We start from the raw sequence: 23329 nt of genomic DNA, 5'->3' as shown, positions 1-23329 counted from the left end.
AAACGAATATTTGTTTTGGGGTGCAATAAATTGACTTCCATTTGTGATAACAAATGTCACGATATGATGCAATGAGAACACAAGTGTGTTCAGAGAACACAAAAAGTGTGTTTCCACTTTCGGTTGGCTGATGTTTGGACCACGCAAGTGACACGAGTTGAGAATGTTCAAATTGATTTCAGTTTAAGTTAAAATGATAGTTTATTACTAGGATGTGATTATAATTCACATTTAAGCTAGGTGGTGTGCTCAAATGACGCAACTCGTGGTGTGACACAGTATCGATCTTGATTAACGTAACAAAAGTAATGGTAAGTAAGTAATCTTTTTGTTGATTGTCTTTACTCCAGCACAAACAACACAGGTCAGAAAAAGGTTATATTCAATACATTGTTCGTAGATGGAAAAATATGAAGTATATTTATATTAAAAGTATATTTCAATCAAAGAGAAGCTTTAAGATTTGCTCTTTTTATTACTACTATGTAACTATACGAATACAACTTCCAAGAATCTCCTCATCCAAGTTGATAAATCGCTCCATTCATAGCACTGAACACTAAAAATTTATGACGTGTGAATGCATAGCTACAACATCATTTTGCCAAAATACCTAGTCCGCTACCCATTCTCCCGAAGTGAAAGTCCTAAATATATTGCAAACATTTATAAACACTAAATCTCCCCTATTTGCAGTGACACCAACCATCCGGAGCAAAGGGCTAAAGACGGATATCATTCAAAATATATTACAACTTCCAAGTGAGCGATTCGAGCTGCTACTCATCCTTGCCGCCTGTCGTCGTGTCCGTCCGTTTTCTCGGAGGTAGTTTTCCTACCATTTTTATGATTTTCTCACTAAATTTACATACGGTTCCGGATGGAAGCGTACATTCATCCTATGTTGGTTTTATCCTTGTATGAAAGCGCTATCACCAGAAACAGTCGGTTCGAAGGATCTATATTGGGTTTACTTTCGACAGCATGCATATTATGATGTGGAATGGTAGGAGTCGCATTTCTTTTATGCATGGTTTCGATTGAGATGTCGGTTGCCCGGAAGGGGGTGTTGAACTGCGGAAGCCCGCAATTGTTAACCCTATCCGCCTTTGTGAAAGATAAATATTTTTCGATTGACAGGTCCTATTGAAATGTCTATTTGGTTAAAACCGACTTAACTCGTCAATCCTATTTGGAATATTGGACAGTTGTGTAACCCGTTCTTTTTTCTTGGTTTTCAAAGAACCGTACCAACAAATACTATTAAGGGGTCACACCAAATGAACATGTTTTAGGTACATCTTTTGTAGTAATTGTAGAGATCATTGTACGCAAGACTGATTAAGCAAAAATTGCATCTTCGAATTCACCAACAACTGAAAAAACGACCGACAGCTGTAAACAGAATGTGATGTCGCGTGTTCCACAACCGTGGTTACCGTAATAGGTCAAGAACTACTGTTGTATAGCAACTTCATAGTTACATTAATTGTTGATTAAAAGAAAAAGAATCCTTCCGTATTTTCCGTCAGTCAAGTTGGACGTTCCTACTTTTAATTAGTCCAATACAGAACAATTGGCGACGATTGGAGTTAAAACCTACGTTTTTGAAAAAGGAAGGTTATGGTCCACCACGATTTACCCTGGGAGATCAATGGGAGATGTAACCTGCATCCTGTTTTGACTGTGGGAAACTCAATCACGATTTGTCGTGTGTCGCCGTGGTGTGTCCGAAAAAGTTTAAAGCAGGTTGCGGAAAGAAAGAGAAAAACGTGAATCATTTTCAAGTCAACAATGTAGCCTACAGCGATTCTTATTTTCAGTGTGTTTCCGTTAATGGACGGAATACGAAGTTCGAGGTGGATACTAGATCACCTATCACAGTCATCTCGGATGAGTTTTACAAGAGTCAGTTTGAAGAATTCACATTACAACCATTTCGGGGAAAGGTGGTATTCTACACTGGTAGAGAAGCCACACCGAAAGGAGCATTTGATGCTGTGTTGGAATATCAAGATTGTTGGAACGGAAACGTTTTCGGACCCTCTTGTAGCACGCGTGTTTTTAGGTTAGCGAGCTCAAAGCTAGATTTATTAAATAATAAATACATTAGGATAACATTTGTTTATATACGAGAATTTATTCTTACATTTGGTCTTCCTAGTGTCTACTGGATGATATTTCGGGAATTTAACGATCACTAGTTCAATAATTTGTAATTCAGCTCTACCTTTTTTGACTTCACAAAAATAATGGTTTTGAGGAACGAATGATTTGCAGGATTATGACACGACGGATGTCAACGTTTGACAGCCGATATTGATGACGCGGCACAGGGTTGCGCGCTATCGAGTAGCAGTGACGTAGGGGCGCCCCCAACATCCCCCGACCCGTAATGCACGTCCAGCGCTTCTGGTGGTACTGCGTTACTATCCACTAGATCGTTGTCTACGACCACAATGTCTAAAACAGCAACCTTGGTCACAGGTCGCCGTAGCACGCCTCCAGACGTCTTGACCAGCACCTGTCAGATTCGTCCATCACGTCCCTTGATGACGGAAATAATCCGTCCGCGCAGCCATCCGTTCCGCACCGATACATCGACGATGACAGCTAGGTCTCACATCTTCGGTTCCTTCACCTCTTCGTACCACTTGGTTCGGCTCGCGATGATTGGGAGGTACTCCTGAATCCAACGACTCCAGAATTGATTCACCAAATTTATTGCCAGTCGCCAGTTGGTCCGTAGGGACTTCGGGCGTTCCGGAATCGGGATCGGAGGTTGGGTGACGCCTTGCGAGATCAGGAGCAAGAAATGGTTTGGCGTGAGTGCTTCCTGTGTCTCCCGTTCGAGTGCCACGTACGTCAATGGTCTAGAATTGACTATCCCTTCTGCCTCGGTCATTAATGGGAGAAGAGTCTCGTCGTCTGGATTTCGGTTGGTTGTCAGTGTAGAGAATGCTGTTTTAATTGACCTGACGAGCCTCTCCCATGATCCGCCCATGTGGGGAGCGGATGGTGGATTAAACACCCACTTGGTAACTGCGTTGGTGAAAACCTCGGACAGTTGTTGATTCATCTCCTTAATCTGCTGCTGTAACTCTCGGTTGGCGCTAATGAAGTTGGTACCTCCCCGACGCACTACGAATCGTCGAATAGCCATCTTACACGCCTCGGTGGATAACGAGTGGACCACCTCTAGATGGACGGCCCTGATGGTAAGGCAGGTAAATAGCGCTACCCATCGCTTGACCAAAGATCGTCCAACCTTGACTAAGATGGGTCCGAAGTAGTCCAGTCCACGAAGCTAAACGGCCGAATATGCGGACTGAATCTCTCCTCAGGAAGGGGTGCTTCTCTCGGATACGTCGGTTTCGCTTTCATTACACTTTACTGCATACACGTTTTTGAGAGATTCCGCACCAGCGTCCGAAGACAGGGGATGTGGAATCGCTGGCGGACTTCATTGATTACGGTTTCGTTGTTTGCGTGCAGGTAGTAACGGTGGTACCACTCGATGACCAGGTTGGTTAAACGATGACCTTTCGGAAGAATGATTGGGAATTTGGTGTCGTACGATACGAAGAATGCCTTCGCGATGCGTGTGTCCATCCTAGCGACGCCGGCTTCGTCGATAAACGGCGACAATTTGTAGATGCGACTAGTTTTATCCAGTTTCGTTTTTCGCCCTTCTTTCGCCTGCTGTAACTGGAACATTTCCTCCGGAAACTCAGGTTGCTGAGCCAGTCGCCAGAGTGTATTCTCAGCCTTAATGAATTCCTCCTGATTGACATGCGATGACTGTAGTGGCTGCTTCAAAATCTTCCGTCGACAGTTGTCCACGAAGCGGTGAGTATAGGCGACTGTTCGCCTAAGTCTTTCGAACTTGGAGAAGCGGTGCCAATCGATAACTTCGCTCCGCTCTGCAACTAGGTGGACGTTGCACTGTTTGATTTCCTCTTCGACTTGCTCTGGTTCGACTTGATGTGGCCAAAACACTTCTGCCTTCCGCAGGAACTCCGGCCCTTTGAACCAACGACTGTCCGATTGCAGATTAGGACCACTTCCCCACTTTGTTCCATCATCTGCCACATTTATCTTCGACGGAACGTATCGCCACTCTTGAGCGTTCGATTTAGATAGTATCTCGCCTATTCGACAGGCGACGAACTGCCGGTAGCGTCGGTGATCGGAATTGATCCAAGAAAGGACGGTTTTCGAGTCGGTCCAAAATACTCGTCGCGAAATTGGCAGACTGTGACTATTGCATAGCGTTTTCATCAGCCTACAGCCTATGAGCGCCGCTTGCAGCTCCAATCTGGGAATGGAGACTGCTTTCAGTGGTGCTACTATCGTCTTTCCTCCGACGAGCGCACAGTGGAAGTTTCCTTGGATCACGGCCCTGAAGTAGGCGACGCAAGCGTAAGCAGTCTCGCTGCCGTCGACGAAGATATGCAGCTGCAAGTCTTCGATGTCTGTTGCAGGCGCTCGGGAAATAGGCACGAGGTATCTGTATTGCTCTCAGTTCATAGAATCCGAAACAAGATCATTGGTATAGAACGGAAACAGCTGATAATTGAAAGTTGACGGGATGCTATATTAAGTCGAGTGGTTAGATATGTAAAATCTGACTGGCCAACAATGTGCAAGATCCTGAACTGAAAAAGTTTCACGTGCGAAAAACGGAACTTATTGTTGAAGAAGGTGTGCTGATGTGGGGCTATCGTATTGTGGTGCCTACTAAACTCCGACAGTTTTTGCTGCAAGAATTGCATTCAACGCATCTGGGTATAGTTAAGATGAAATCATTAGCAAGAAGTTATTTTTGGTGGCCAAACATCGATAAGGATATAGAAGACATGGGTAAGCGATGTGAATTATGTATCCAGTGCAGACCGGAAACATCAAAAGTACCTATTTAGCCATGGAAATTGTGTTCGCGTCCATTTGAGCGAGTGCACATAGATCATTTATTTTTGAAAAATAAAAATTTCTTGATTGTAACCGACAGTTTTTCAAAACGGGTAGAAATCTACATGGTCAGCTCATTGTCAACGAGAGAATAAATAGAGAAACTTGAAGGTTGTTTTGGTCGATTTTGAAATTGCTATGTTTTGATGTCCGATAACGTTAGATCTTTCACATCAGCGGAATTCGATGGATTTTGTAAGGAGAGAGGAATACGGCATTTGACTTCTGCGCCATACATCTCATGTTCAAATGGTGCAGCAGAAAACGCAGTCAAGACATTCAAGAACTCTTTCAAGCAGATGCTTGTGGATAGTTCCTCCCGTGGTAAGTCGTTTACTACACTGATGAATAATTATCTTCAAATGTATCGAGCTACGCCGCATTGTACTATCACGCTATGTTTGAAGGCAACTATTATGCAAAGTGAATGCACCTCGGATGTTAAGCTGTTAGATCATAGTTTTTGACCTCTAGTTTAAGGATCAGCATCGATTAAAATATTTCATCGGTGAAATTTTGACTTTTTTACTATTTAAGGTAATATTTTTAACCTAAAAAACTTTTCCGATTTTTAAAATTTTTTTGCAACAAGTTATATAAAACCCAACCACTACCTTTTTTTTCTTGATGCTTAAAGCAACATTTTCATATAAAAACCTTTTTCATATGATGAAAATAGTAGAAATTGTATTAAAATTACTGCAAGTCTTAAATGTTCTTACGGTATATTATGAATAGATCTGTAGCCTTCCTTAGCCCTGCGGTGAGATGCACTGCTACACTGCAAGACCATGCTAAAAGTGGCTGGGTTCGATTCCCGGCCTTGTCTAGGAAATATTCTCACCTTCCCTGGGCATAAAGTATCATCGTAGCCTCATGATATACGAATGCGAAAATGGTAGCTTGGACTAGAAATTTCGCAGTTAATAACTATGGAAGTGCTAAATGAACACTAAGCTCCGAGGCGGCATATGTCAGAGTGGTTGATGTAATGCCAATAAGAAGAAGTATTATTAAATTTAAGAACATAATATCACTCTTTAACATTTCAAATCAACAAAAAATTAAAACTACGAACTAGTTCAAAGTAGTATTTATGTTTGTCCTGTATTTCAAACTTGATTGAACCTCAATGGACGCCTGCATTATGTGACCACTGTTATATGCTCCCACCGTGGATAACAGTTTACTTGCATACTGTTCGTGGTTATATGGCATTTTGTAGTTTTGGTAGATAGTATAGAAATTTCTGTGGATGGCTTCCGTTGTTTGCTCCGTATACTTTGTAAGGCCTCTCTGTGATGCGCTCTATTCAAGAACATGGAATTTCAAAATAAGAAATTTTTCGGTGATTGGTAGCCCGGCTGCTATCCAACTGTAACAAAAAGCTCGAACGCCGTCTGAATAGAAGTCCAACAATGTTATACTAAAACAGCAATCAACTACCTGTGGTAGACTCCCCAATACATTGTAATAACCTTTGCGTTATTTTCCTTTCAAAACACCCCGTTTAACTAAAAGACAACGGCAGTAATGCCCAGTGAAACCAAGTTGAGCGTGATGAGCTGCGTTGACCTCTGATGTCGAGACTTCAGATTTGTCTGGATGGTTTTTTTTTGCTACAGGGCCGAAGATTTGGTAGACCAATCCCACCAGCTAATGTAGCGCTGAAGGAGGGTTTTTGTCTAAATTGTGTCATAGTCTCCTCCTTCCAGAAAATGATTATGAACACAATTGAAATATAATTCCTTGAACTGTCCAGCGTTAAATTCTGTTTCTATGGTAACAAGTGGTGCAGGGTTGCTGTTTTTTTAATAAACACGTATGAGATATGCAGTTACACAAGAATTCGCTATCAAACAATGAAATAAATGTTCGGTGTCAACAGTATTTTTAGTATAACTTCTGCTACTTTCATCATATGAAAATTGTTTTTATATGAAAATTTTCCTTGAAGTGTCAGGAAAAAAATGTGGTGCCTGTATTTTATGTAACTTGCTTCAAAAAAATTTAAAAAATCAGAATAGATTTTTAGGTTAAAAATATCCCCTTAAATGGTAAAAAAGTCAAATTTTCACCGATGAAATATTTCAATCGACACGGATCCTTAAACTAGAGGTCAAAAACTATGACCTAACGACTTAACATCCGAGGTGCATTCACTTTGCATAATAGTTGCCTTTAAACATAGCGTGACTACCAACGAAACTCCATTCAAATTAATGTTCGGGCGTGAGATGAAAACAAGATTTGATTCCTTGTAGAAGGATAGTGTTGTGAGGCATACTGTTAAGACTTGGAAGCTATACGTTGATAAGAAGAACATTGTTTTCTCTGTGGACGATATAGTATATGCGAGAGACTATCGAAATCCTGACATACAACGTTGGAAAGCGAAGATTGTTCGAAGAAAAGGTGTGAATATCTATGAATGCTATGCAATAGAACTGGGTACGTTCATACGGAGGACTCATCAGCTGCTGCAATATAGCTATGACGATTATGAAGCCGATGATTTTGATAGACGCGAAATTGTCGATAGAGATCAAGATCAAGTAGTTGTTCCTGATGATGAATATGTGTCGGCAGAGGATGATAATTTCGAAGATTCAGTTCCAGCTCTACCACAACGAGGCCACTATCGTGAGGATGGAACATATGTCACTAGAAGCAATAGAATGGTGCGCATTCCAAACCGGCAATAGCTTGCGGGGAAGATGTGATGTCGCGTGTTCTACAACCGTGGTTACCGTAGTAGGTCAAGAACTACTGTTGTATAGCAACTTCATAGCTACATTAATTGTTGATTAGAAATAAAGAATCATTCGGTTTTTTCTGTCAGTCAAGTTGGACGTACTTTTATTTAGTCCGATACAGAATACAGAAGATGTTTTTTTTTTTTGTGTTTGATATTTGATTAAGGGGGTTAGAAGCTCAAACTTAAGTTTAATATTGCGAAAACTTTTTTGGATCTAGAGCTTTGCGACAATATTAAGATATTTGTACAATTTTTCTAAAACGGTAAATTATTGACAAACTTTGCAGCCCATTATCTCCAAACTAAATTTGTTATTAACCCTTCCGTTACCAACACCCCTTTTGAAAACGAAAATAAAAATCTTTTTGGCTGTAACTTTTTTGTCTTTCAACATTATTATTATTTTAGATACTTTGATTGCAAACGACACATAAATTATGCCAAATTTGATCAAGAAGCCAAAAAGATCCGTCCAATATATGGCCCGTTCCGCCGGAACCTGTTACAGGGTCACTTTCCGGAAATAGGCGATTACCATTATACGACACATCAATCTTCATGATTTTATAAGATAAGGTTCAAGGGTCAATTTTGGGAAATAAGCTAATTCCATCATGCGGCATATCAAACTTCATGATTTTAAAGGCAGTGGCATTTTAATGATAGTTTTGTACTTCCTGGACCATATTTGAGCAGATTGGAATTGTTTACAACAACGCAACGCAATGTATATTTGAACTGATTTGAATTGGTTGACGGGTGAACCTTAGTACTTGTTCAAAGGTAAATTTTGGGAAATAGGCAACCAACGCATCCAGTTAGCCTTGCGAGCAAAACCGCCACAATGCCAATTTCTTCTACCACCTCGATCTCGTCACCACCGACGCAATCTCGCGTCTTCTCTTGAACCTCTTCCAATCATGTACTTCATCTTCGACGTGTTGATGACTAGTCCGAGCCGCTTAGCTTCCCTCTTCAGTCTGATGTCGGCTTCTCCATCTTCTCAAAGTTTTTGTAGATGGAACGCACGACACCTTTCACCCACTCCTACGGCAAAACTTCCTCCTCCCAAATCTTGGTAATGACCCAGTGCAGCGCTCTGGCCAGTGCCTCACCACCGTGTTTGAATAGTTCTCCAAGTAGTTGGTCCACCCTAGCTAGTTTTCAACCGGCCAATCTGCTCCTGGATTTCTTGGAGATCCAAAGCCTGAATACGTATGTCCTGCGTGTTCCCAGATGTATTACCATACAACCTCCGTTGTCTGCCACATCGCCATTCAGGTGCAGTGTGCTGCCGTAGTGCTGCCGCCACGTTTGAATCACCTCACGCTCGTGCGTAAGAAGGCTCCCGTTTATGTCCTTACACATATCAGGCTGTGGCACGTGGCCCTTACTTGAACGGTTCAACTTCTCATAGAACTTTCGTGTGTTATTAGCGCGGTACAGTTGTTCCGTATCTTCATGGTCTCGATCTTCCTGCTGGCGCTTTCACGTTTATACCGTGCCTCGTTCGCCCTCGTGCCGTGTTGCGGCAATCTCAACCATGCTGCATTCTTCTTCTTCCAGTAACTACACACATTCGCAGTCATACCAGTCGTTTCTCTGATCCGGGAGCACCGTGCCAAGTGCAGCGGTTGCGGTGCTACCAATGGCGGATCGAATATCTCTCCAGCCATCTTCAAGAGAAGCTGCGCCTAGCTGCTCTTCTGTTGGAAATGCCACTTCCAGCTGCTGTGCGTGTCCTTGGACTCGCTTGCAGCCGCCCAATGTTAAGCCGCGGCGTTTGGATTCGATGCGTGTTGTACACCGTCGAGAGTTTTAAGCGCAGGGATTCTGCAACGAGGTAGTGGTCGGATTCAATATCCGCACTGCAGTAAATGCAGACGTTCGTGACGTCGGAGAAGAATTTTCCGTCGGTTAGAACGTGGTTGATTTGGTTTTCCGTTTCTTGATTAGGTGATCTCCTAGGATAGGATGCGACAATAGAATTGCAACTGCCTTGTTGTTTCCTCAGTCGATTGCTTTGACGAGGTGGTGGCCAGTGCTTCCGAATATTTGTTTTACAAAATCCGCCGAATAGTACATGTGAAAAAATCATGTTTTATCGTTCTCTTCTTCCATAATTCGTTATAAAGGATGCTACGTACTATCAGAAAAAAGTTTTTACATGGAGATGAAAGAGTTTTACAGTGGAATGGGTAAAAAGCTGGTCAATAATGCGTCTCATCGAGTGTTTTAAATTAGCATTACTCTTAATAAGCATGCATACATTATGTGCAGCCTAACATAAATTAATTTTAACCAAAAAATGAGAAATCAAACTTTTGAATTTTGTCAAAAATTTCAATTTAATTACCCAGCAACACGGCCAAGGTAACAATAAGCTTCCCTTTTGAAAATGTGATAACGCCGATCGAAGTAATCGATTGTCATTTTCATCCAATCAGCAACCGGTACGATTTTGACAGCAAATCGGTACGATTTTTAATGACTAATTGGCACATCCTATCCTAGGTGATCTCCATGTGGCCTTGTGGATATTTTTGCGAGGAAAGAAGGTGCTTCGGACTACCCTTCCGCGGGAGGATGCGAAGTTTTTGCATCGTTGGCCGTTATCATTCGATATGGTGTGCCGACTATCCGGTCCGATGACCGGTCTATACATTTCCTCCCTTCCTACCTGTGCGTTCATGTCGCCAATGACGTCCCGCAGTGGGCATTCTTCGTATGTCTGCTCCAGCTATGCGTAGAACGCTTCTTTCTCGTCGTGGGGTCTCACTTAGTGTCACATCTCACATCTTTGCGTTGATTGGCTGCCACCCTATCACGCGTTGGCTATCATCTGTCAAGCGCGGCACACTACGATTCGTCTTTCCAGCGCTGTAGCCCAGGCAGGAGTGCTGCACAAAAATTCAACAGTCTAAACAATTGAAAACCCCACACGAGGAATTTCGTTTACCCATTAATGGGTACTTTTATCTACTGTATATTGCATGTCAAGGCCCATATGAACCTGGATACTCCATAAAGGGCATAAGGACAACTAAAGTCGTGTGGTCCGGTCAAGTGGAAATACTACTTTAATGCGCTTACATAGTCAGATTACGCTGACAGCATTCAAAGTTTTAATTAGATATGGATGAACACTCACGTGCCGTTCATTTGAACCGGTTCAAGAGAAAAAACGAACGAGCCACGATTCTTTAATTTTAAACCACGTCTCTCAATAGGGAACGTTGATTCCGGTTAAGTTCATTTGTCCTGTATGAATAGGAAATCCTGCTATATTTACACCGGAAACCATTAAAAAACTTTGTTATCAACTGCCTGCAGGCCTAGTTGGGCGATATGGAGATAATTTAAAACTGAAAATATCGACAGTCATAGAATTGACGTGTATTGATCACCGCGAATGATTGATGAGTAGCTCAGCATGATTCTAGATTCAAGTGATCCTTCGGTGTAGAGAAAAACTTTTCCGTAGTTCGGTGCGCTAGTTCGTAAACTCGACTAAAAATAGATTAATTATGGATCATGTAGCATAATAATCAAAATAAAGACAAACTTACAAATTAGTTTTCTTCTATGAGTGTATACGGTTTAGTGTTTACTGATCTTAGCTAATATTTTAGGTTATCTGATCTGAGAATTGTCAACATTTAGTAGCATGTATTAACCAATTCATTGTTAACTCACCATTAGGTGGTTATTCTGTAGCTTATAGAATCAAATACAGCTATTATGCAGAACTTGAAACCTCATAAGGAACTAAAAGTAGAAATACATTTTACTTCAACTGTCTCGTATAAATTCAAAATTTAACATTCAAAAGAATTATCATTTTCGTTTAAATTAACTCTACCTTCATTGGCTTTTTTATAAATCCACTAATGCAACTTTTAACTATAATTTAGGTTTAATTGTACAAAATAATAAATTTGCTTGGAGCAATCATGTGCAGAAGCCACGTTGTTTACTTTCAACTCTCGCTGTCTATCCAACGTACAATGCGCCGTCGTTCCCTTAGTCTCGAGGCGCATTCGCAAAGGGTCTAGCGCTGTAATTTATCCACATTCGGTTACTGCAATAATCGAAGTTGATAAGAATATCGGTAAAACTCAATTGTCGAGGACGAGCGTTTTGATGTTACGATGTGAAGTACGAAAAGAAATTTGCCGAGTGAAATATATATCAACACGGTGTGCCTGTGACGGTTATTAACGAATAAAAATGTCCATCCATTCTGAACTCGCCTTTCGAAAGATATAATATCCAGGCGTCTGCTATGAAAATTTCAAAATACTTCATCCAGGTAATCGAAAGTTATAACAGTTTCAAATTTAATGATATTTGCGTTCAATATTTCACTAATATGCTTACATATATACCGTGCATTTCCTCCTGATTACATCCAAATAAATTATCATCAAATATGCAATTTGCAACCTCAATCAACTATAACCTAAAACCTATTCTTTGAATAATATAATAAAAGAAAAACAAAGGACACTGAAGACGACCTTACAGTTTAGGTCGAAATACGTATATGTAAAAGTAATACGATTTGGTGGAATTCAATGGAATTGTAGTAAACTCGTCTCATGACAGTGAAATATTTCTTAAATACTTTCAGTCCCCCGCTTGAGGTGATGTGTGTGTGTGTGTGTGTGCGCGTGTGTGTGTGTGTGTGTGTGTGTGTGTGTTTTTTTTTTTTTTTTCCTAAACAATGGAGGGGGAATCTGCTCAACAGACATCCTGGGTTGACCAGGAAGTGCTGGGTTAGGGGCCACCTCCAATGAGGGAGGCAGGGCTGCATCCCCGACCAGCTAAACCGTTTCCATTGCCGCCAAACCCATCGTCCCTTCGGTACAACCAGAAAGTAATGCTTCAAAGGGGGGCCAGTGCATGACGCACCCTCGAGGTTAGCTGCGTGTCCTTGCAGCATCGAACATCGTGACTCGCTTTTTTAGAAGAACACCATGGTATCGTGCCAGCGCATTGCCGGCTTTCCAGGTAGCCTTACCACACGTCCTCGGAAGGTGGGCAGGGTCGACTTCGCGCCTGCTTCCCTCTGCACGACTTGTATCAAGAATGATGATGCCGCGTGCACCCCAAATTGACCTTTCTGCGATAGGGCCTATTCGCCAGCACACAGAGGGACTTGCCGACGCGGTGCCTACGCCTGCCCCAGCCTTGACGAGGACCCCTTTCCGTCCTCGGGCTCGGAACCCGCCCGGTTGACCGACGCCGCGAAAGCGACGATACCGTGTTGTTCTTCGCGCGGTCACTTGTTCGATAAAAGGATCGAGTTCGACCACAGAGCATGACCACCGGTATGACCCATGAAGCCGACTCCGATCCCTTGGACCACCTCTTATTTGCGCCTGAACTAGCCATCCTTGAGTCCACGCGCCACCTTCTGTGTAGCTCCGAGACGATTTGGGCGATAGCCGATAAAACGGCGTTCCAGCCAACTTCGTCTTTACACATCCTCCGAACTAGGTTGTCCGGGGTAGTGTCCAGACCACATGTGGCAAGCATGTGATCACGCATTGCGCGAAAACGTGAGCACACGAACAACACGTGTTCCGCCGTTTCCTCTAAACCTGCGCACACCAAACACTCGGGCGAAGCCGAGCAAGCCAGCTGCTTTACCTGCACTTTGATTTTGCAGCACGCTTAAACGCCGGGCCATGGGGTGCTTGCTGTTCACAGCATTGCTGGAACAAATCAAACAATTGGGAGGGTTCGTGCAGCATTGTGCCTTATGTCCCTCCAATCCGCAGCGTCGGCAGAGATTGCTTCTGTCAGGGCCTTTGCAGTCCCATTGCTTGTGCCCCGGTTCCAGGCACTTGAAGCAAACTTCGGGTTGCTCGTATATGCGCACAGGGCATACCGACCATCCCACCTTGACGCTCCCTAACTTGACTACCTTGGAGGCGTCCGCTGCAGATAGCCGAACCAATGCTACCTGCGTCCCTGCCGGACCTTTCCGTAGCCGAACGGCTGCGGTGGGCGTCTCCACTTCACACTGTCGCCGCAGTGCCGTGACGAGCTCTTCGACTTCAGTGATCTCGTCCAGGTCTTTAACCCTTAGATTCACCTCCGTCGTGAGTGCCCTCACCTTGACCGTCTCGCCTAGGACCTCCTCCGCCAACTTCTTGTAGGCGGCGCCCTTTGCGAGACGCCCCGCTTCAGCTCGAGTATCATCTCGCCCATCCGGGTACGTCTTATTCGACGTACGTCGGCGCCGAGTTCACCGAGCTTGACGTCACTCCTCATCGCCTTCAAAACATCCGAGTACTTAGCCTCGTCCGCCGTGATGACTAGGGCATCGCCCCTGGAGCGATTGGCGCCTACCCTAGACTTCTTGCTACCCTCATTCGCCTGGGCCTTCTTTTCGGCCCTTGACGTCTTCGGTTTCCTCTTGTTCTTGACCAGGGTCCAGAAGGCGTCATTCCCCTCTATTTCCCTGGTCTGGTGCGGCTGAGAACTTTCAGCCTGCCGTAACCCCTTACCACCGTCTTGCCTGAGTGGACGGTTTTGGAGGTACCTGCCCGGGGTTCAGCTTCCCAGCCCCACTACCCTTGTTCGGGGTAGTAACCCTCCGCGTTTTGGAGCGGCCCCCAGGGAGCTCATTCCCTGGAGACTGTCTCCCCCGTTTTTGTGTCTGCTCCGTTGGAGCAGTCACCCCCGACGTACCCGCAAATACTTGAGCCTCAGTCTGGGTAGACTTTGGCACCACCGTCTTAGCTGGCACGCCTTCGGTCGACTCGACCTTGCCCGAGTCCACGAATCCTTGGGCCTCAGTCTGGGTAGACCTCGACTCCACCGATTTCACGGGTTTACACTTGGCCGTCCCGACCGCCCTCTCCAGCTTGGCGTCCAGCATCGACTTTCGAAGTTTCTGCAAGCTCCTCTTGAGGTCCTTGCTGATATTATGCTTCGATGACGCAAAGTCGATGATGGCGTCCAGCTGTTCCGTCGCCACCTCGAAGGCCGAAAGCCCATCGCGTTTGCGGTTCATCGCCTTCACAAGCCATGGGCCGTCAATAACCCCTTCCGGCGTTTTTATAGCCGAGAGGAAGGTTGAGTGACCCACGCTGGCGCTGCGCACTGAGCTGCCGACTATTGCCTCTGGCCTCCTAGGCGGAGACCTGAACAACCCACCTCTTGCGAAGGGGTTGTCGCCTACACTACTACCACTAATTGAAGAATTGACTTGGTTTTCCATTTTGGTCCCACGAGTTGCTCGGGAAAAGAGGTCCACCACGCCAGAGCCCAGCATAACGCGGTAAGGGACAATTACTGTGGAGGGTGCCCAGGTACCCCACAGGCTCCGTTAAAGGTCTAGCTTATTATTTCACCCCCCTGGCCATGCATCCCCTCGGCACGGGTCGCTTGACGCCTTGGGATTAGGGGTTAGGGACGATGGTCCCGGTCTAACTCGCAGTGGCCATGGGGAGGGGTCGTCAAGCCCTTGGACAAAGTCCCTGCTGCCCCCCGTGTGTGTGTGTGTGTGTGTGTGTGTGTGTGTGTGTGTGTGTGTGTGTGTGTGTGTGTGTGTGTGTGTGTGTGTGTGTGTGTGTGTGTGTGTGTGTGTGTGTGTGTGTGTGTGTGTGTGTGTGCACAAAAAATGTCACTCATTTTTCAGGCACTTATCCTCAACCGATTTGCTCGCAACAAATTGCATTCGACGCAGAATCCTGTCCCATTGTTTCCTATTGGAAATTGGCTAGGTCGGACTATGGGATCGGAAGTTATGGCCAAAATACAAATTTATACGTAAAAAAAAATCGAGTAGAAAATTGTCACTCATTTTTCAGGCACTTAGCTTCAACCGATTTGCTTGCAACAAATTGCATTCGACACAGAATCCTTTCCCATTGTTTCCTATTGGAAATTGGCCAGGTCGGACTATGGAATCGGAGGTTATGGCCAAAATACCTTTATTTTCTAGAAAAATCCTAAAAAAATCTCACCTATTTTTCGGACACCTAACCTTTATTGATTTACACGCAACAAGTTGCATTCGTCGCAGAATCCTGTCCCATTATTTCCTATTGAAAATTGGCCAGATCGGACAATGGGATCGGAGTTATGGCCGGAACACCATTTTTGCCTTTTACCTACAAAGTATGCGAAAGGGCTATATGTTTGCTGCAAAACCAAACTTTTACAGAAGGCCTGGAGACCCATAGTGTTATATACCAATCGACTCAGCTCGACGAACTGAGATGATGTCTCTGTGTGTGTATGTGTATGTGCGCGCAACAAAAGTGCGAAAAGTTTAGCTCACTTTTTTGGTACTTATCCTCAACCGATTTACTTGCAACAAGTTTCATTCGACATGGAATCCTGTCGTATTGTTTTCTATTGAAAATTTGGAAGAGAAATTATGGCACAGAAATTATGGCCAAAATATTTTCTGTTATAAAAAAGCGCGTAAAAAAGTCTAGCTCACTTTTAATGCACTCTCCCCTAAATCGATTTTCTCACAACAAATTACATTAGACGCGGAATCCTGTTCTATTATTTTCTATTGAAAATTGGCCAGATTGGACTATTGTCTTAGAAATTATGGCCAAAATACTGTTTGCCTTTCTTGTGCAACAAAGTTGTACCGAAAGGCTATAATTTCTCTCCGAAAACGAACTATCGGATGCTTTCACACTGATACACTTCCCTCCCTCTTCATACGGGAGTTTGGCAGAAGGACGGTCTTGACATTTATATTATAACAAATATTGCCGCTCGCTTGATGGGAATGACATTTTCGACATTTTCATTTCCTTTTTGTGTAGTCGGAGCTTCAGTTTAACAAACATCCAAAAGTGATATCCTTAAAATATATGACTGGGTAAAATAAAACAGGGGTATGTACGTCAAAAAGATTGGAAAAGGAAAAAAATGTCGAAATTCTTATTAGCATATTGTAGATCAACTTGAAAACCGAACCGAGGTCTCGCGACAATCGCATTTTCTCGCATTTCCGGATGTTGCAACTGCATCGCGAGTAGTGCGCATCTGTGCCATGGTCGTGCACCACTCGCGATGCAGTTGCGACATCCGAGAAAAGGACAAAATATGATTTTCGGTTTTCAACTGGATCTACAATATCTGATTTTCATAGAACGGACAAAGAAATTTTTCTTTTTTACTCCTAGCTAATAGCTCATCTATTTTAAAGCACACACATTTTACGAAGGTCGAGAAAGGCACCATCACCGCTAGGTGGATTAATCTGGGTTTTTATATAATATGAACCCTAAGAAATCTTAACAATTCCCAGAATTATATATTCGACACTTGGTCTTACACTCCGACCTTCATAGCAAATAAACAGTTTTTCCACTGCCAGAAAGACGAAGTGTTAATTGTGAGACAACCACGCACTATGCCACTTCGTCCATTACGCAAAGTAGCCCTTAGCAATAATGAAGAAATTATCACCTCAGAGATAAAAAAAAACTTTGGAAAAAAGCTAGATTGCTTTTTTATGCTGTAGCAACCCTTTCCTTTCTCTAAAGGTTTGATCTCTTCATCTTTGTAGTGCTATGTTACACAAGGAAAAAAAAGTCAGTAAATCGTTTTAACGTTAATCAAGATAATTAAAATGCGCTATTAAAATGTGGAAAATCTTGTTACTTCCTATCATTTGAAATTCTTGAAATAAAAAAAAACGAAACCTTCGACCTTCCGGAGAAAGATATTTTGCTCATTATCGTCTCGAATTCTTTTTTTTTTGCATACCACTTGCCGCGTTCCTTAGATAGGTTATCGCATTTTTATTGTTTCCCTTGGGAAGTGAAACCAGCGTGGGGTCGCGTTGGTTTCCCGGGCGGACGGTGTGATCGGACCATTCCCAGAAAATGAGAGATGTTGCTGCTGAATATTCCTAACCCCTTGGTAAGGGTGGTCGCTACTGCAACCCACACCCTTCGGTGTTTCCATTTCAATGGTCCGAGGGTCGCTCTCTTCATTCGAGCGCTAAATTGCGGCAGTTGAGAAAATCATAAAGCAAACAAATAAAACGGTATCGTTAGCGCGACAGGAGCCGCAAAAGAAGACGTCCTTTGCAAGGTGCCTAATTCTCATTGTGAAAGTTTGTAGCGAGAAGGCGGCGGAGTGAAAGTGAACCCATTCGATCTTGGCGGAAAATTTGTGTAATAAAGAAAATAACTCTACAAATAATAAAATATTTAGTATCAGCTTACTACACTGTAATTTGATTAGAAGCAATATTTAGTTGCACTGGAAACCGTTTTTTAATCAATCTTTCGTTGAATGTCGGTTTTTATTTGAGTGCAAAAGCTTAAAGTCATGAACAGTAACACTCCTCCAAACAGACACAAACAGAAAGACAATGTTGCTGTCAAAAAGTAGATCTAGATGTACAACTTTGGTTCGGCAATATTATTAACACCAGTCTCGAAGAGGCATCCACCCTTTCCCGTGTACGAGGATGATAGCACGTGATAGCTTCAAAGAAATGTTATTACTTTCAGGTTCACCATTCGTACGACAATGTCGCAGTGCTGACAACTGCCCTACTGCCAATATTTCTTTAATTAAATTGTAAAACATCTCCACCTCGGAAAATATTGGGCCATTCAAAGATCTACGATTGTCACACAGCACATAATAGGATCATTTCGAACCCATTGAAGAATATTAGCACAATAAAATTACAAATAAAAACAATATTTCAACACCATTGTACCTGTCGCTCGGTTTGCTTCCAAATTGGAGTGGTTTTAGCGACATAAAATCGGTGTCTCGCATTCATTAACATCTACGCCGAATAATGTTGCTCCGGTAATCCTCGCCCGCGTGCGGCAATTTATGGGCATATTGATTATAGTGTTCCTGCCGCTGTCTATCCAGGTATGCAGTCTTTTTGCGCTCGTAAAATAGTCAAATACCTACATCATGGCAGAGAAAAAAAACTGCGAAGCCTACAGTTGAAGAGTTAAACGGCAGTTCGCTTGCACCAAATATATTGGCCATAAATTACAGGATGTGTCTGGTGGAACCTATCCGGTTATCGACATTGGCGTAGTTGTCGTGTCCTGAACAGAGAAAAAGGGGTCAGTTTTACAAATTTAAGAACTTTGTTACGTCCTCAGGATTCATTGAATGGATTTGTAAACTTGGACACTCCTGTAGTTTTCTAATGTTCGTTAGATTCCATAAAGTAAGACTCTTGATGAGATGTGGCGAAATTCGTTTTTGAACTATGTGATAACAATACACTGTTGTAAGTGAAAGCTTGAAGTTGAACTTCGCTAAAATATAACTTGAATTGAGAAAAAAGTGAAGTAGCATTTATGCTTTTGTATAACAAGCAACTAGCACAAAATCATTCATCCCAGGAAATCCATTTTGAAAATTAACAAAACCGAAATCATTGTAGTTCGCGATAACAAAAAAAAATTTACAATTTCTAGCAAATAACTATTTAAGCTTATCCTTGCTCCGCCTATAATTCCCGCGTGGACCGTCACAAATAACCAACCGGTGCCGACGGAAAGCTCAGTATGAGACCTGATAATTGTGTGTCCATCGGGAAACTCTGATGACAGAATATTGAGAGCGGCACTAAGGCTCCAGCACTGGCTGGACGGCACTTATTCATTGCGGATTTGTACTTACTCGTGTCGTCGATGCGATGCCGTTGGCCATGTTGCACATAAACTCGGTGAACTGGGTGTTCTCCGAGTTGGTTCGTATTGACTGGTCATCTGAAGTGCGGGTTTGGGCTGAAAAGTCAACACGCCATACCGAACGAGGATTGCTTGTGGACATCATGTGCATATGAAGCGACAGTAAATTTTGGCCTAAATACAGAATCTGGTATTTGCGGTTGGATTCTGGTCATGTCAATCAATTTAAACTCTCTCGGTATGAATGTAGAAAAACGGTTATGGGAATTCGTTTTTTAAGTGCGTAAACAGGATTCTCGTGGGAATAACTGGAAAAGAAATGTAGATAGAACGTAATTTACCGAACCTTTTCGAGATACTTTTCTTATATTAATAAGTTATCAGGAACTATCTAAGATGTATTCTATCACCCCTACTGTTCCTCGTCGTAATCAACGAGTTTCTGGTAGATGCGAATGTGCTATAGGCCGTGAACCAAACCGCGGGTTGCTATTGCAGCCAATAGTTAACTATGGAGCACCTAAACGACTTCGAATTGGCTGATGACTTTGTACTCCTCGCTCAACGGCGTGGCGCTCCGATATGCAGAGTAAGCTCAACGACCTTGCTGAGCGCTTCTCTTCGGCAGGTTTAGTCATCAGCCAAATCGTTAGATGTAAATACCCCTTCCAGTTGCACTGTAGCCGGGCAATCAGTGCAGAATGATAAAAGCTTTCAATATATCGACTTAGACGCACGGATCAAGAACGCAAGGGCTGCCTATGCGAGTTCAAGAAATATCTGGAAAACTGGCAGATAAATGAACGCACCAAAATCCGAATCTTCAACTCAAACGAGAAATCTGTGCTGTTTTACGTTAGTGAAACATAGTGTGTATCAGTGGAGAACACTCAACGGCTGCAAATGTTCAACAAAAGATGCCTGCAGTACATGAACCATGTCGGGTGGCCTTCCAACTGGATCTCAAACAACAAGCTCCATCGTCGTTGCCATCAGCAACAGAAATTTAAGATCGGAAGTCGGGATGGATCGGCCACACCTTACGTCGGGGGTTGGAAGAGTTCGGTTATCCTTCTCATGTTCATAAGAAATGCTCATTTTATACTCAGAAACAGCTCTAGTGGATTCGTACAGCCCTGAAGATGGCGAAGGAAAACACGGAATGCGGAATATGTATTCTCATAACTATTTACATTTATTTGCCTGGAATCAAAAGGTACACTCCCGACTCCCGACAACAATTACGCCAAACTGGAAAGCAATTTAATTCTATCGTTACACTTAACTGGAATAATAAAGCTAATCTCGCTGAAGCGGCACGGTCCTCACCGGCAATCCCAAAACAGGCCATAAAATTAAAGCAAATTCATCCCAACCACACATTATGCAGCATTAATTACAATCCAGTTAGGGCCAATGATCCAGTTAATATCATCACAGCATAGATTGCTCAACTGCGAGGTAAAACGTTCCACCGCTGCTCATATGGGCCTGATACATGCACTCATTCACATTCACCAAGTCACAAGATTTCTCCCCCATGAAACAAGAATATCCTGTTGTCGCTTCTGCGGTGGGGGTGTGATAGCATTGTACCGAAAGACTTGCAAGAAAGACCGCCGGTATTATTACAGTCTCAAACCCTCGCCTAAGGAGCCGCCATCCCTTCGCAACGCAGCTACTAACCAAGGAGAGCGGTAAACCACTTGTCGCACAGGGGTTATTCCGTGAGATATCGTGGAGCGTTTATGGCGTGTGGTTCTCCATATCACGTTGTATGTTGCCTTTTGAACAAGAACGGTCGAGGATAAACAATGTCATCATCATTGTTTCCGGAAAAGATTGAGAAGGCAAGGAAAATCTCAACTCGGCATACCACGGTAGCAATACAATCGGGGTTGTTCGGAGCTGTCTTAATTTCTTTTCATTCAACCCACATGTAGGAGAGTGAGATGCGGCTTAGCGTTTTATTTCCAAGGGGTCCAAATCTCAACCTACACATTCATTCATTTTATTTTTGTAGCACAAATATCTGGGATTACATGGGAAATATGGGATTTTTTTTCTGTGTATTCACATAAAAAAGGCATTTTTTTCTGGCGAATGTTTGCGCATTAGATATCTCAGTCATCCATTACTCAATCTGAGGACTCTCGATTACAAATATTCACAAAGATTTTCTTACGTGCATCAGGGTAATGTAAGAAGAATATTTTTTAAAGTACATACCCTCAAAATCTATCACATGGTGATGAAAATATGTCATTACTAATTTCTCCAGGATTATCAAAAACAAGCGGATGAACATGTCCATGACAACCGGATGGAAATATCCATTATTCATTATTTTTTTCTCAGAATTCAAGAATTTGTATCATGATTCTTTTCAATCTGCGTAGGAAAAGTCTTTATCTATTTTTTGAAAGAATGTCCACAGTTTTACTACTAGTACTTTGTACTACTAGTCAAATCTAGTCTATCAACCAATTCTCATGAAATGTTTAGAGACGGAAATACAGTATGTGTGCTAAGTTTATGTATAAGTATTTCACTTTAGTTCTTCAACAGATCCAAATGCTTGAACTGTTTCCTTGAATGATCTAATAAGTTTTTGCACAATACCTAAACGAACATCGTTCTTCTTTCAACCATTCCCAACATTAAATTGAACTTATTTTATTGTCTCATTCGATTATTTGCCTTAATTGAGATCAACTTATCCAAAGAACCCAAATTTTCTTACGGCTGCATTATTTCAAAAATAGGAAACAAAAAATCGAAATAGTGCCGAAATCTGAACTGGGCTGAAGAATAAGCCATTTCGTGGTCCTTTGCCTCTTTCCCAGAAACTCCTATCCCTACCTTCCCGCGGTGCTGGTCGGGGTACGGGCAACCTTATGGAAGACCGGGTAACCAACACCGGTGAGAGCTGCGGTCGTATGCTAACAGGGAAGGGGGAGGGAGAAACGCTTATCTTAGGAGGTGCAAGTCTGAGCGAGCGTTTGTTCTCCATGTGAGGGCGGATGATCATCGTCCGAGTGCCAGCGAGGGACCCTAAGCAAAACTGTGCCCACTGTGCTGCATCGTGTCAGCATCGAGAAGGCAACCCATTCAACGCGATGTAGGTAGCCTACCGAAGATTCAACAGTTACCAAGAAAGGCAAAAATATAGAGCAAACGGATGGATTCAACAGCAATGAATAAAAGACAACGATTGGAAAGCGATAAGAGCTTTGAATGAACCCGCACGTAGCGTGGCAGCAATTTAGGAAAACGGTGGCCTGAAACCGTAGATCGTGAAATCCGAGCGATGGATCCTATCGCAAACATTTCATTCAAGTTCCACATCTAGTTGACTTCATGGCGATCGAGAACGATAAGCCTGATGGCATGGAGGATGCGTTTTATGAGAATCTTGATAAGACCTTCGCACGTAAAAATATCCGCAAAGTTACTTACTTGATGGGCTACAGCTCTTCGATGAACCTACGCCGAATGGAGTATCCTTCTCCACTGGACTCGATCCTGGGCCAATCGCTTCCAGTCACCCTGAACGTTGAGCTTCCTCAGGTCCGCTTCAACTGCAAATAGCCATTGTGTACGCGGCCTTCCACGAAGCCTACAGCCTCTCCCGAGTTCTCTACTGAATATTATCTTCGCTTGACGTTTTTCCGGCATACGAACAACGTATCCAGCCTATCGTAGTCTGCCGTGTTGTATATCAATATCCAGCCCTTTATACACCTTGTATAACTGGTGATTCATGCGACGCCGCGAGATACCCGTCTCCTGTTTAGCGTAACATCATTATCGCATATCACTAATGTTCCAAGCTGGACAAATTCTTCTACCACTTCAAATTTTCACCATCCAGCACCGTTTCACTACAAACACCCCTTAATGAACTTACGTTGATTTCCAGCGACCATGTACT

General features: G+C 43.1%; 1 protein-coding gene across 1 annotated transcript; it reads right to left on the bottom strand.

Annotated features, from left to right (window-relative positions):
* Positions 1-3390: 3390 nt before the first annotated feature.
* Positions 3391-22426, bottom strand: LOC134222428 (uncharacterized). Its single transcript, XM_062701578.1, has 2 exons — positions 22258-22426; positions 3391-4475 (listed from the first exon to the last, which is right to left on the bottom strand). Exons 1-2 carry the CDS (start codon positions 22424-22426, stop codon positions 3391-3393), a joined length of 1254 nt encoding a protein of 417 aa, XP_062557562.1.
* Between the last annotated feature and the right edge of the window lie 903 nt (positions 22427-23329).

Source organism: Armigeres subalbatus, chromosome 3 (genome assembly GCF_024139115.2).
Source record: "Armigeres subalbatus isolate Guangzhou_Male chromosome 3, GZ_Asu_2, whole genome shotgun sequence".
In the NCBI taxonomy this organism is placed as follows: Eukaryota; Metazoa; Arthropoda; class Insecta; order Diptera; family Culicidae; genus Armigeres; species Armigeres subalbatus.
This window is presented reverse-complemented; position numbering and strand designations above follow the sequence as displayed.

Coding starts and splice junctions, on each gene's coding strand:
- LOC134222428 (XM_062701578.1), bottom strand. CDS start 22,426: ATGATCATCCGCCCTCACATGGAGAACAAACGCTCGCTCAGACTTGCA. Junction 4,476..22,257: donor CCGACCAGCACCGCGGGAAG/GTAGGGATAGGA, acceptor CGCCTGCAACAG/ACATCGAAGACTTGCAGCTG.